Consider the following 13,042-nt stretch of genomic DNA (forward strand, 5'->3'; position numbering starts at 1 on the left):
TACCGTTATTTATAAATACAACCATTTACAACTTCTGCAACTCATAAGCATTTGGGGAAAAAAAAAAAAGACAAGACAGAGGCAAAGCCTATTTCTTCCTTAAAAATAAACAAACACATTAATATCCAGAGCCCTAAAAATGCAAGGTCTTGGTTTGCTTTCTAGTAGAAAGGATCTGGAAAGCCCCTCTTTCTGGTCAGTGAAGAACTTCTCTGCCACGGGGGAGCTCCCAGCTGATACACAGCCAGCATTTCTGAATCTTGCACAGATCTTTGACACCAGCACAGGATGCATTAGGAGCCAGAAAAAAGTGACCAGAGCACGTGGTGTACTTCTGAGCACTCACATGCCTAGATTACTCGAATTTATACTCAGACTGGCTCTTATACCAGGCAGTACCATGAGGCTAAGCATAAATTCTGTGCAACAGAGAAGCTAGATTTAGCTAGATATGAGGACTCTACTGCTAAATTAGCCAAGAACGTTGAACTTATTTTTACTGTCCTGTAAGATTTGTAGAAACTTAGAGCCTAGACAAAAGTAATCAGTCTTCAGAGCTGTCATCCTCTTCCTTAACCACCACAACCACGTGTCTCAGTCTACACAAGCACACAAAACCTTGGATACGTTCTTAACTGCTCCTATGTTGGCTATCGGTAATTCTCATCTGTTCATGAATCCCTCATTTTTCATCACAAGTGCAAAATATTTGGCTGCAGGCAGAAGGACTTCCTGACAAAAATGTGTACTTGTGTCTCCTGTGTTTGTCCAGCTATATTTAAGACACAGGATTAACTTTCAGCAGATCTTCCAGCCGGCAATCAGAAAAGATATTGAGTTGATTGAACAGGACACATGAGGAGATGGAAGGACAATCGGTGGAGTCTCTGTCTACCTTCTGTTCCTCCACAAGTTTCTATGAAAATGCCAAAAGGAACTTTGCACCTTTCTTTAGAATAGGTCTGACATAATGCCAGCCAGTACTCCCAAGCCATGTGTACATTCAGCTCAAGATACACACTGTATCATTTATTCTCTGAAGAAAGCCGTGCAGTATTCCTTGCAATAATGAAAACCTGCCTTCTTGTTTTCCAGATAGGATTCCTACTACCTAGTAAAATCTGGGCTTTCTGAACTCTGTCAGTTTCACAGATTTTGCAGATACCCCATTTATGAACATGTGCACTCCAGTAATTTTGATCAGTAGTTCCCAAGCCTTGGTTAACACCATCAGAGACGTTGCTGACCTGTGATAGAGACCACCTATGTAAAATCAGCAGCTTCTTGCCAAGCCAGGTAACTATGTTTAAAAAAAAGTCTGTCACCTCTAACCCTCTTACTGTGAAACCTCATTCATCAAAGTTGGATCCTCAATTCCATGCTTTCAGCTACCATCTCACTACATGTCTCACCTCACAAACTAGAGCCTCTGTTCAGTGTCCAACTACTTACTTACCTTTTGATCACACAAAGCACCAGAACAGAGCAGGGTGACAGCGACTGTCACCACAACCTCTGACAGAAAAGCTGCCCTGTCTCAGTAACTGTGCTTCTTTCTGCCTTAACCCTGCTTGGTACCTCCCTGAAAGCAAGCGGCGCTGTGAGATGTGCAATGTGGGACGGAGCACTTACTGCTGAGCAGAGTGCTGCAGCTCCATAGAGAAGTGAGTCACAACTGATCAGCAACAACCTTCTGTGTGATCTGTTTACCTCATGGCTCAAACAAGTGCTTGTATACAAGCACAGCTAACAGCTGCCATCATCACGTACCACTTTAAGTTGGCTTTGTACCACAATTCAGGAATGTCTGCCTTAGACAATAGACACAAATACACATAACAGTCACACTTAGATCTGTTCTTTTCTCTTCCTGACAATGTTCTAATTTAAGATCCTAGTTTCACTTAACAGGACATTTTTACTGGAGAGAACTTCATTCCCATATGGCACCTTCAAAGACCATGACTCCTCCAGAAACTTGTATGACATGACTCAAATTCTACTAGCAGTTGTACTGCTAACATGTCACATACTTGGGGTTTGTTTTCAGACTAATGTTTGTTTAAAAAAGTGAGGAATAGATTTTAGATTGTAAAAATGTTCATTCCAAAAAAACTATGAAGAGAATAAGGAGAGTCAGATGGAAGAATTTTACCTCTACTCTGTGCTGATTATATAATTTATCAAGAAATTGTTCCACAGGCGTCCAACAGATGCTCTGCTGTTAAAGCCATGAAAAGTCATTCAGGGAGAGGGTAAAGGCCTCGGGGGTGTGGTCCACATGCTTCAGCACATATATCCTCAGTCCTGGCCTGCTGATAGCACATCTGGTCCAGGCATGGACCTGACAGTTGGCCAAAATACAGGCTTACAATAATGCTCCTTTTTTCAGCTTTAATGTAAGCCTGTTTTCTTGCCAAATTCAAATCCTGCCAAACTTTGGCCAAAGATGTTTGCTCAATTGTGCAATATCTTAAGTTTATATCCAACAACTCCTTGCAAAAACAATTGTATCGTGTTTTTCATGTTTACAGGCATTAACAATATTTAATTTTAAGTAGAATTTTACTGCTGACACTCTCATGTTTTACAGTAAATTACCTTAGAGAGGGTTTTTCCATTAGCTCTTAGTGTCACGAGTCCTGCACAGCACACCAAAGCACTGGAGCTAGAGAGACCAGAACTTGGAGGGATGGTTCCATCTAGCAGACAATTCATTCCAGTTGGGTTATTAAGACCAAAATGTTCCTAACAATGAAAAAATAAACAATTTCAGTTTCAAGTACAGACAGGCTCGGGCTTGCAATTATCTAATACTTAGAAAGAGAATCTTTCTGCTGAGTTGCTGGAACCAAGGACCTGCTTCTGGTATCTCCAAATTAAAGCAAAATTTTCTATTCCTTAACAACAAAGCCAATGTTAATGCTTCAGCCAAAGGTATGTCTGCAGTTCCTGCACACAAACATATATAAGCTGATGGAACTGCACCCCAAGGAGAATTCATTATGGGCTGAATGCCCAAGAATTTACCAAGCTTCGTGGGTGGGTTTTGCAGCAATTGGCTCTTCTCTGAGCTGCTGTGGTGACAGTGTTGGAGCTTACCAATCACTTTATACCCTACTTTTGTCCTGTTCTCCTCAGCTCCTCACTTAAGGCATCCTGGAGAGCTTAAGGTCCCCTTTATGTGCTTCACTTCTAACGCCAGCGAGTGGTATTAGAGAGCTACATCACACTGATGGGGAACTAGTGGCCACTCAAAGCCAGACACTCCTATGTCCTGAAGCATCCACAGGACTGACACTGAGAAAACCAGAATGGTACTTGAAAGACAGCATGGTTTAGGAGGCACAAACACACACCTACCAGTGGTGATGTCTCATCATGCTATTTTTAGAACACTTTAAAATATTTTTACATACATGATAGAAATCACAGACAATACATTTAGTTTAGAAGTCATAAATACTTGTGTACACACTCTTTTAATTACTCTTTATTTGCTCTGTATTTTTGTTTATAATCACTTTAATATGAATTTATCTCTATTGTTAGGTTGAAATAAACATGCAGTACTTATTAAAAGATTATTGAATGTATATGAATAGCTACATTCTGATACAGGTTTATATGTTAACAAACAACATTACAATATCATAATCAGAAAAAATAGCAGTGTTTCCATAAAGAAATACCCACCTTCAAACAACTTCAACTATAAATACCAATGGTAGAGACCAGCAAACACAAAGAGCCTCCTTTAATGTTTTCTACCATCACTTCGAATTATTTAAATTTCCCTTTCTACAAATGTAAGGGAACTCATACCTAAAATACTATTGCTGCTTATGTCCCCTCATGAAGAACGCTAGACAGGCTTGTTCAAAAACAGAAAATGCTTGAGTAACCAGAAACTGATCCACAGTTTCTGGATAGTCTTGAATGTGAATCAGGCTTGCAAACTTATCACGCGATGTTTAAATAGAAAACGTACTTCAGCTTCAAAAATGAAAATGGACTTTGCCAAGTTCTGCAATAGTTCTGTCCCAAAAGGATAGCATGTTCAACTTAATATAAACAGATTATCCCACTGGACCCTCTGAGTACTTGTATTTCAGTGTTTCTTAAGTCTGTAACATTTACGCTTGTTTTCTGCCAGTGCAAGAGTCTGCAAACCTGCTTCGCAAATTAACCTTTAAGTATGAAAGCTTGTCCATAGGAAACAAATCTCAGTAGCAGACTGCATAAATAAAGTCAATTGGTCATGCTAGCTTTAATATAAGAAAGGATATATTGTAAAGAAACCTAATCTATATCTCTACAGTCAATGCAATTTAAATGCCTATGTTAGCAATACCAAATTGTCAATACTCAAGTTACTGCAAACATGAGTAATTTATTGGGGTATGAACGTAGGGGCAGTGCACTGCTTAGGAACCGTGGACTCTAGTAAGAGTGATTTGTGGCACTGACCATTCCAAATACTGTATTTTGAAGACTCTGGTGGCAGGTCTGAGGCAGGCTTTGCTGTCTCTCTGCAGTCCTTGTCTATTTGGATTGTCCTGTGGTATGACCTAGATGGCTGATCCTGAGGCAAGCTTTAAAGTGCGCTTTAAAAAGCACATTTCCCATCATTTGAGCTGGCTGATGACCTGTTCCTGACCTAGCCATCCTTGTTTATCCCTTCTGCCCTTCCAGAAATACCACTGGATTGAGCTGAAAAGTCACCAGTTTTAACTCAAAGGGCCATGAATCACCTGCAAATAGCGAGTGAGATTTATAGGAAGTCTCAGTTGTGAGTTCAGGCTGCCTCCCAGGATAGCACTGATGACCAGCACTTGGTTTCACAAGCAGCTGGATCTTCAAGTCAGCCTGGAGACAGGCTAGCTCACAAAGGAGAAGATAAGCTCAAAGGAGCAGACAGGAAAATGTCTGCCTGTTCAGTGTTCCTGCCTTTACCTTGACACTTCCTACATAGCTGCACTCTTAACTCAGGAAAATTTGAAAAGCCCATTCAAATTCCACACACTGAAAGACTGGCTAAGTAATGATTCTTGCTGTAATATTTCTTCTGTATGCTGTTTACTTGCTTTTTATATTTTCTTTTGCCTACTGCATGAGTCAGCTTCACTCAGTTGTGCACAAGTTGTAGGTTTCCAACATTAAGGGAAATTAATGTGTTTTAAAAATGTTTCCACAGGAAGAAAAGGACTAAAATATGATCTTTGTGTCCTGAGCAACAAGATACCAAACCTCTTTAAAAGCGTATTTTCATTAGATTATTCCATTGGTCAGCATTCTTTTTAACTTCAAAATACAGAAATGTATAATAAGCTTGATCATGTCTTCACTAAATAATTATTTGCTATAGTAAATTATGTAATATAAATAAAAATAATACTCTGAAAATATTTTAAAACAATCTCATATCTCCTCTTCACATTTTAACATATATATACTTAATGGTATGTTAAGAAAAGCTACAGAATGCAAGGAAGTGTTTTGAGAGTGGATATGTACAGTTGTTGTATTTAACATTCATTTCAGAAGTTAAATGAATTTGGCTTACCTGAATACCCTTCAGTCCACACAGGAAGTAGTTATGCCACTGAGGTTTGGTTTTGTTAATCTGAATGTTATTAACACTAGTACTGAAATCCCTGCAAAAACAGAAAAACCTTGGGGCTTTAACTTGTCGGTAAATTTTGTTTGAAGAAACCACGGCTTATTACTGCCACCTGCTGATGCACAAAAACATCTCTAAGTTAATTTTTTTCAGTACAGTATTTGTCAAGGGGTTTTGTACCTTATTAAACAATGCTAAAAGGGTATTTTAGATGGAAGAATAAGAATTTTTTGCTTAAGTTATAGAATTTATTAAGTAAATTCCGAAATCAAGCTGCCTTTGCCGTCCTTAATTAAGGCAGCATGCCTTCCATCACATGTGTGTATGTTCTCTTCATCTCTTCAAAAAGTGAAAATCTAAATAATCATATCTGTCAAACCTAGAATAGAGATAAATACACTGCAGGCTCTCTGGTAATCCCTGCTCACTTCACTCTAAATGTCACTTCATTAAAACAGGCCTAACGCTGCAAATTTATGTATTGTATGTCACAATATATAATGTAAACAACTTAGTTTAAAATACTTTCTTTTCTCCAGGATAATTCTGATAATGGTTTTCCTACTCCATCTTCATTTCAAAATAATAAAAATGGTAAGCCTGAATGTTTCTGAAGAAACTAATGCTACAGATAGGTGTTGCCAAAAATGGGCACTGAGTGACGTGCAGAGGCCTCTGAGAGAGCATGCATGTATTAACTGTCAAGAAGTGCAGATCATTCAGAAGTCTTTGCTGTTAACACCCAATATCTACCTGATGTCATTAGAGCAGATGCCCAACACAGAAAGACGAAAGGCCTTGAGAAAGTCAAGAAAAGCTAACAGTATTCAAACATTGCAGGCTAAGCTGTATTTTACAACGTAAGTTCTGCCTGTTTGGCATGTGAAGAGGCAGCTGAATTCCCTGGAAATACTTAGGTTTAATGGGAATAAAACCACTTTCAAGAAATGATACAGCAGGGAACACTGCAATTCCTAAAAGGATGGAGTTTTTTATTCTTATGCTAGTCCCATTCTGTATCTGTAAACTAGGTAGGGTAGTGATGTGCTGTTCTTATTTTTATCCAAAATAATATCACTGGTTAATACCTGTAATGAACACCATTGTGAAGGTGTTGGTATTCTGACAAACAGTTATACAGAGCATCTTTACAATGATTTAATTGTCTTCAAATTATGTCAAAAAACTTCACTTTGTTCTAATGCAATTAAAGGCTGCAATTTTGTGTTATGCAACCCCCAAACCTGGCAAGCAGTGTAAAAATGGACCCACAATCCCGCCTCCTCTTCCTATAGTCTAATGCTACCTGTGCTGTGCTACTGTGAACTACTCCACTTGTATTACCAGGCTACAGCTCATCCCTCCTCTGTGTCACATGACAGAGCTTACATTTTAAGTATCAACTTAGAATTACTATTTTGTTGGTTATACATTCAATTTCAACACTCAATACAGTGCAGAAATACCAGATCGGTGTACAGTTTAACATATAAGTTGCTATCTTTCAATCTCAACTGTTCAAAACAGGACTTTATCAACAATGTAGCATCAAAGAATTGTACAAAGTTAGTGTCAGAAATTCATAGAATTATAGAGTCATTTTGGTTGGAAAAGACCTTTAAGACCATCAAGTCCAACCACCAACCTAACACAGTCAAACCCACCACTAAACTAAACCACATCTCTAAACTGCATCTACTACGTATCTTTTGAATATGCCTAGGGATGAGGACTCCACCACCTCCCTGGGCAGCCTGTTCCAAATTACTGGGGTTTGCAGAACAATAGAATTGTTTTGGTTGTAAAAGATGTTTAAGAACAAGTCCTAAACAAAGGTCCCTATGCACTTCATTTATACATCTTTTAAATACCTTCAGGGATGGTGACTCCGCCATCCCTGCCCAACTCAAAGCACTTTCCTCCTGTCCTATCATTTATTATTGGAAAGATCAGCTCCTTTCAGGTAGTGGTAGAGAGTAATCATGTCTCCCTTCAGCCTCCTTGAGGCTAAACACCACAGCAGAATAACACAAAATATCTGAAAGGGAGTGGTGAGATTACAATACAAGGAAAGTTTGAGAATATCTGTAAATTCTTCCAACTTGAGATTCAAGTGTCTTTAGAACAACCACACAGAGAATAAAATAACATCATTTTGCTTATGGTTTTTGAATATAATAAAAAATACAGAAGCAGTTTTAAGATAGAAAAAAACCTGTCAAAAGTCATGAAGATTTAAAAAATCCTGTGTATTTTCTTCAATAATCCTAAATTATTATTGTAAAAAAGCAGGATTAAGGGAAATTGATACAGAGAAGTGATTAAGAGAAAGTAAATTTGAAGTCTTCTTTCCCTCAGAAGAGTTCTAAAATATTTCATCTTTGTGACTCTTTTTATACAACCAGACAAAGTAAAATGAATATGAACACATATATTGTGAATATATTTTATGGTTCTCAAGATAAATTAAAATAATGACTTCTTAAAATGCATTTTGCTCATTTCTGCAATCTTCTCTTGTAGCAAATGACAGAAAAATTTGCTTATCATTTTGGCAGGTTTCACATGGACATACTTCATGCAAACACAGAATATGGTAGTCAAGATCCCCAGAATCCTTAAGTCTATTTTTGTATCACATTCACTTTGTTACAAAACCAAGCCTTAAATGCCCAAGCTTTATCTTACATCAGTAAATTTCAGGCTTGTCTTCACTCCTCCTGTTGGAAGGTAAGCACCTTGATATAAGAACTTTATAGTAATTTTTTTTTAATGTAGAAAACATACCCATACAGTAAAAATATTCTGATATTGTCTTTTCCAGCCTTTCTATTTTAAAGAATTCTTGGGAACGCTTGCCTCTCCTCCAAGACTCAGTATAAGCATTCCAACTCTTCTGTATAAGTGAAGTTGGAGTAATGTGAATAAAAAATCAAAAACATGTGGCTGGGGTGTTTTTTATAGCTTGAACAGTACTTAATTCTTATTTTGAATTATTTTTCCTAATTCTTATTTGACTCTTTCTAACAGAATCTCACTGTCTTGTAAATCTGTTAGTTTATCTGAGTCCTCGGTAAAAAGCAAAATCTGATTTTTTTTAAAAAGATGTTCAAGTTTTGTCAGAGGATGGAAAACTGCTGACAAGTATCCTCTGGTATTTCTAAAGGTATTTTGAGAAGTATCATGTCAGATACCATCTGTACACTTCTCAATTACAAAGATGTTATATGAAGGGAAAATCATAGAATCATAGAATGGTAGGGGTTGGAAGGGACCTTTAGAGATCATCTAGTCCAACCCCCCTGCAGAAGCAGGGTCACCTAGATCAGGTCGCATAGGAACATGTCCAGGCGGGTCTTCAAGACCTCCAAGGAAGGAGACTCCACAACCCCTCTGGGCAGCCTGTGCCAGGGCTCCCTCACCTCAACAGTGAAAGAGTTTTTCCTTATGTTTAAGTGGAACTTTTTGTGTTCCAGCTTCATCCCATTACCCCTTGTCCTGTTACTATCTACTATAGAAAAGAGGGATGTCCCAACCTCCTGACACTCACCCTTTAGACATTTATAAATGTTAACAAGATCACCTCTCAGTCTCCTCTTCTCCAGACTAAGCAGCCCCAGGTCCCACAGTCTTTCCTCGTATGAAAGATGTTCTATACCCTTGATCATCTTAGTGGCCCTGCACTGGACTCTCTCCAGAAGTTCTCTGTCCCTCTTGAACTGAGGAGCCCAGAACTGGACACAGGACTCCAGATGAGGCCTCACCAGGGCAGAGTAGAGGGGGAGAAGAACCTCCCTTGACCTGCTGGCCACACTCTTCTTGATGTATCCCAGGATGCCATTGGCCTTCTTGGCCACGAGGGCACATTGCTGGCTCATGTTTAGTTTATTATCAATCAGGACTTCCAGGTTTCTCTCTGCAGAGCTGCTCTTCAGCAGTTCGACTCCCAGCCTGTACTGGTGCCTGGGCTGTTCCTTCCCAGATGCAGGACTCTTGCACTTGTCCTTGTTGAACCTCATGAGGTTCCTCTCTGCCCAACTCTCAAGCCGGTCGAGATCCCGCTGAATGACAGCACAGCCTCTGGGGAATCAGCCAGTGCTCCCAGTTTGGTGTCATCAGAGAACTTGCTGAGGGTACACTCTGTCCCCTCATCCAGGTTGTTGATGAATAATGGTTTTGCAACATTGCTTAATCCTCGTTGGAGGTTACTATTAAAGAAAGCCCCTCTTGTCTCTTACATTTTCTGCTCACCACTGGATGTTTCCACTGTTTACCCCAAGTCAGCTTTAGTGCAATTCAATTCACTAAAACACTCAGTTAAATAGTGCACTTTACCTTAAGATCAAACAAGTACTACACCTGATAAATGGCAGAGAGCGGATCAATGTTAGAAGCAAGGACAGGGAGGAAAGCTAGAGGTAAGAGAAGCAAGCCATTCCTTTTGGATGGTGGCAAGCCCAGCTACAATGGGCAAACATACAGCACAAAGTGAGTGAAAAATATTTGAGTGTTTATATTTACATAGAAGTAAAAATTCCTTTCAAGTGTCTCAGGCAGCAGCTCAACCAGGTGAGTTTTAAGCAGGAAAATATACTTAAATAGCTCCCACTTCTGGCAATGTTACTGTCCCTTTGCTGCCATACATAGAGAGTAATCAACCATTGGTTAAACCAACGGCTTAATAAAAATGGCTTAAACTTGTGCTGATTCTGATTCTCACAAAATGCCCACAAAACTTCACATGGCTGAGTGACCTGATCTGAACTGCCATGCAACCACACAATATCAGCCTCTTACAAGAAAGGAGGCAGAAAAATGTGGCTGAACTTGAAAAGAATGGCAGGATTATTTCCCTATGTTCAGCACTTGTGAGACCACAGCTGGAATATGGCACCCAGTTTTGGAGTTTCTTAATACAAGAAAGACATTGGCAAACTGCAGGAAGTCCAGCAGAAGGCCATCAAGATAGTTACAAGAGACTTCCAAAGGTCCCTTCCCGCCTAAATCAGTCTATGATTCTGCAAACAAGCAGCTGTGGAGGAAGTGGAAGAGAGAGAATACTGATTCTTTGAGCCAGGATTGTTGCTAAAGCTGTTGTGTTGTGAAAATACAGCCCCAGGTTCTCCAGAGCAAGGGAGTGTTAGCTTACATATGCAGTAATTGATTACAAAACATTTCACTCCATTCTCCAGGAGAAAACTGAACTGCTGCCAATTATGGGGATTACATTGAGAAAGATGAGCTAAGAGAAGACAGGGTTGCACTTTTAGAAAGACTGAAAATTCAGAGACCTCACTAGACAAATCTGAACAATCAGGTGGGAGACAGAAGCGGTGAGCCTATTGCTCTAAACTATAACGCACAGCATCAAGTCAGTGTGATTCCATCTAGTATCATTCATTTTACACAATTCAAATCTGTAATGCAATGGAAGTTTGTAAAATCTCTGAAAAATTAATCTGTACTGCAATTGCATAAAAAGGTTTGTAAAAACTAGTGAATAAAGAAATTACTTACAGATACAAAGAGTTGGCATTTGCCAGTTGCACAACTTGAGTTTTTACAGGTTCTACTGCAATCAGTATATCTTGTTCTATAGCCATAGGGAGCACAGCATAACCACAGTAGTCTATATGTTCTCCTACCAAAGAAATAGACAATTAAAATATTTTTTAATAATTCTTTCTAGAATAGCAATAACAAGGCTTCTTCAGGGGTTCACTGTTGTTTACAAAACCATTTGAGTATAGCCTCAACTATTGTTATTTAGAGTTTGGGGTGCATTTCCTCCATTTCATACTACTGCACAAAAACTTTGTCCTTTCTTTAGTGATTTTATATATTTCATCTGTTTATAAATCTTCAGGTTTTAACATTGGCTTATAAAAATTAAAAAACATGTAGATTACTGTCCAGCAATGACTTCTACACTGTTGTGATAGCACAAAAATGTTAAGTCAAATCAATCATGTTTAACTACTGACAGGAAAAGATAAAGGCACCACATCACTCCTCATTATGTGATCTCGGCACACATGGATGATTCGTTAGTCACTAGGTAAGGACTGTGGTGGAATATTTTCTTTTCACACAATTTCTGGACCTTTTTCCACGAAGATAATGATATTTAAATAATCACAAATACAGTTACATACAACACATAGAGTGTGTTGGGAATAATTCCCAGTTAGCATATGCTGTCTTTTTAATCTATACAACATGTTCACATGACACTGATATTAAAATTATCATTAATTGCACAATGGAATCATCATTTTTTAAAGCTATGTTTGGCAGGAACATTTTACTTACAATGTCTTCCAATGCACAGGGTTACTTTATGTATATACAAGAAATTGACCTATAGGGAGAGCTTAATTCTAACACAGATAGAGAAATCTCAAAAAGAAGGCTGTTTCAGAAATACAAGTCCTAAGTACAAAATAATTGTGTCTCTTCAGTCTGACAGTGAATCACAACCAACTCTTCTAAGTGCTATGGACACATCTCTGTGAAGAGTAAAGAAGAAGAGATGATGGTAGAATCACCTCATGCTGTATCAAATGCATTGCTGTGTGATTGCTTATATTTTCTAACTGAAATTTTAACAGAAGAGAAAAAATATACTAATTTTAATTAGTGATGGACTGTTCATCAACTACTTTGGATTTCCAAAGCCTTTCAAAAAAATGGTGTCCAACTATAAACTGGCAAGTTACTTTCATTTTCAAAGCCATCACTACTGTCTATAAAATGTTTTTCCAAAACTGGCATTTGAGTGGGCTGTTGTTCATAACAAGGTCTAGTAAAAGCTAAGTGAAGTAGTATATTATCCTTTGCATTTATCACAAGCAACTTCTCTGAAAAAAAAATAAAGACCAACATTACTTTGATTCTATGTTTTAAACTACTAGGCTTCCATGGTGGCAGATTAAATAAAATACCAGGAGATTAATGTTCCTCTTTTTACCTATTAAGTTGACTCGCCCCGGTGCACGAACATAAAACTTGGGAGCTGATCCAAATTTTGATACAAACATCTCCTTCAGCTTCTGCAGTCTGAAAAGCAGGTAAGAAACATTTAGAAGGAGTATATTTGCATAAGAGGCAGGAGGTTTCAATGTTTCTTGCACTAAGTTTAATTCAACTTTTTTCAGCATGTGGAGTTTTCTCTGTTACATCAGGAGCAACATCAAGCTGCTTTATCTTTGTTCTTTGCATAACACTGACTATGACAGAGAAGAATCTATTTAGACTATTCTAATTAATAAGAAATGTCTATGTTCACTTGAAAATGACAGAGCATCCTTACTTTAAGTCCTCTGTCTAGTTTGCTTCTAGACACAAGCAGGAAAGGTGGTTGCCTCAGGTAACAAAACACCATGGCTTCTATCTACCTCTCCTATGCCACAGCTCTGT

General features: G+C 38.4%; 1 protein-coding gene across 2 annotated transcripts in view; it reads right to left on the minus strand.

Moving 5' to 3' along the window:
- Nucleotides 1-13,042, minus strand: part of GALK2 (galactokinase 2) — a 47,894-nt gene that overhangs the window by 32,430 nt on the left and 2,422 nt on the right. For both annotated transcript variants that reach the window (XM_062000081.1, XM_062000082.1), the window contains exons 2-5: nt 12,594-12,682; nt 11,141-11,264; nt 5,567-5,657; nt 2,602-2,748 (exon numbers count right to left, since the gene is read on the minus strand). In XM_062000081.1, the coding sequence (XP_061856065.1) occupies nt 2,602-2,748; nt 5,567-5,657; nt 11,141-11,264; nt 12,594-12,682 (451 nt within the window). The remainder of the gene's footprint in view (nt 1-2,601; nt 2,749-5,566; nt 5,658-11,140; nt 11,265-12,593; nt 12,683-13,042) is intronic.

Source organism: Colius striatus, chromosome 7 (assembly GCF_028858725.1).
Source record: "Colius striatus isolate bColStr4 chromosome 7, bColStr4.1.hap1, whole genome shotgun sequence".
NCBI lineage: Eukaryota > Metazoa > Chordata > Aves > Coliiformes > Coliidae > Colius > Colius striatus.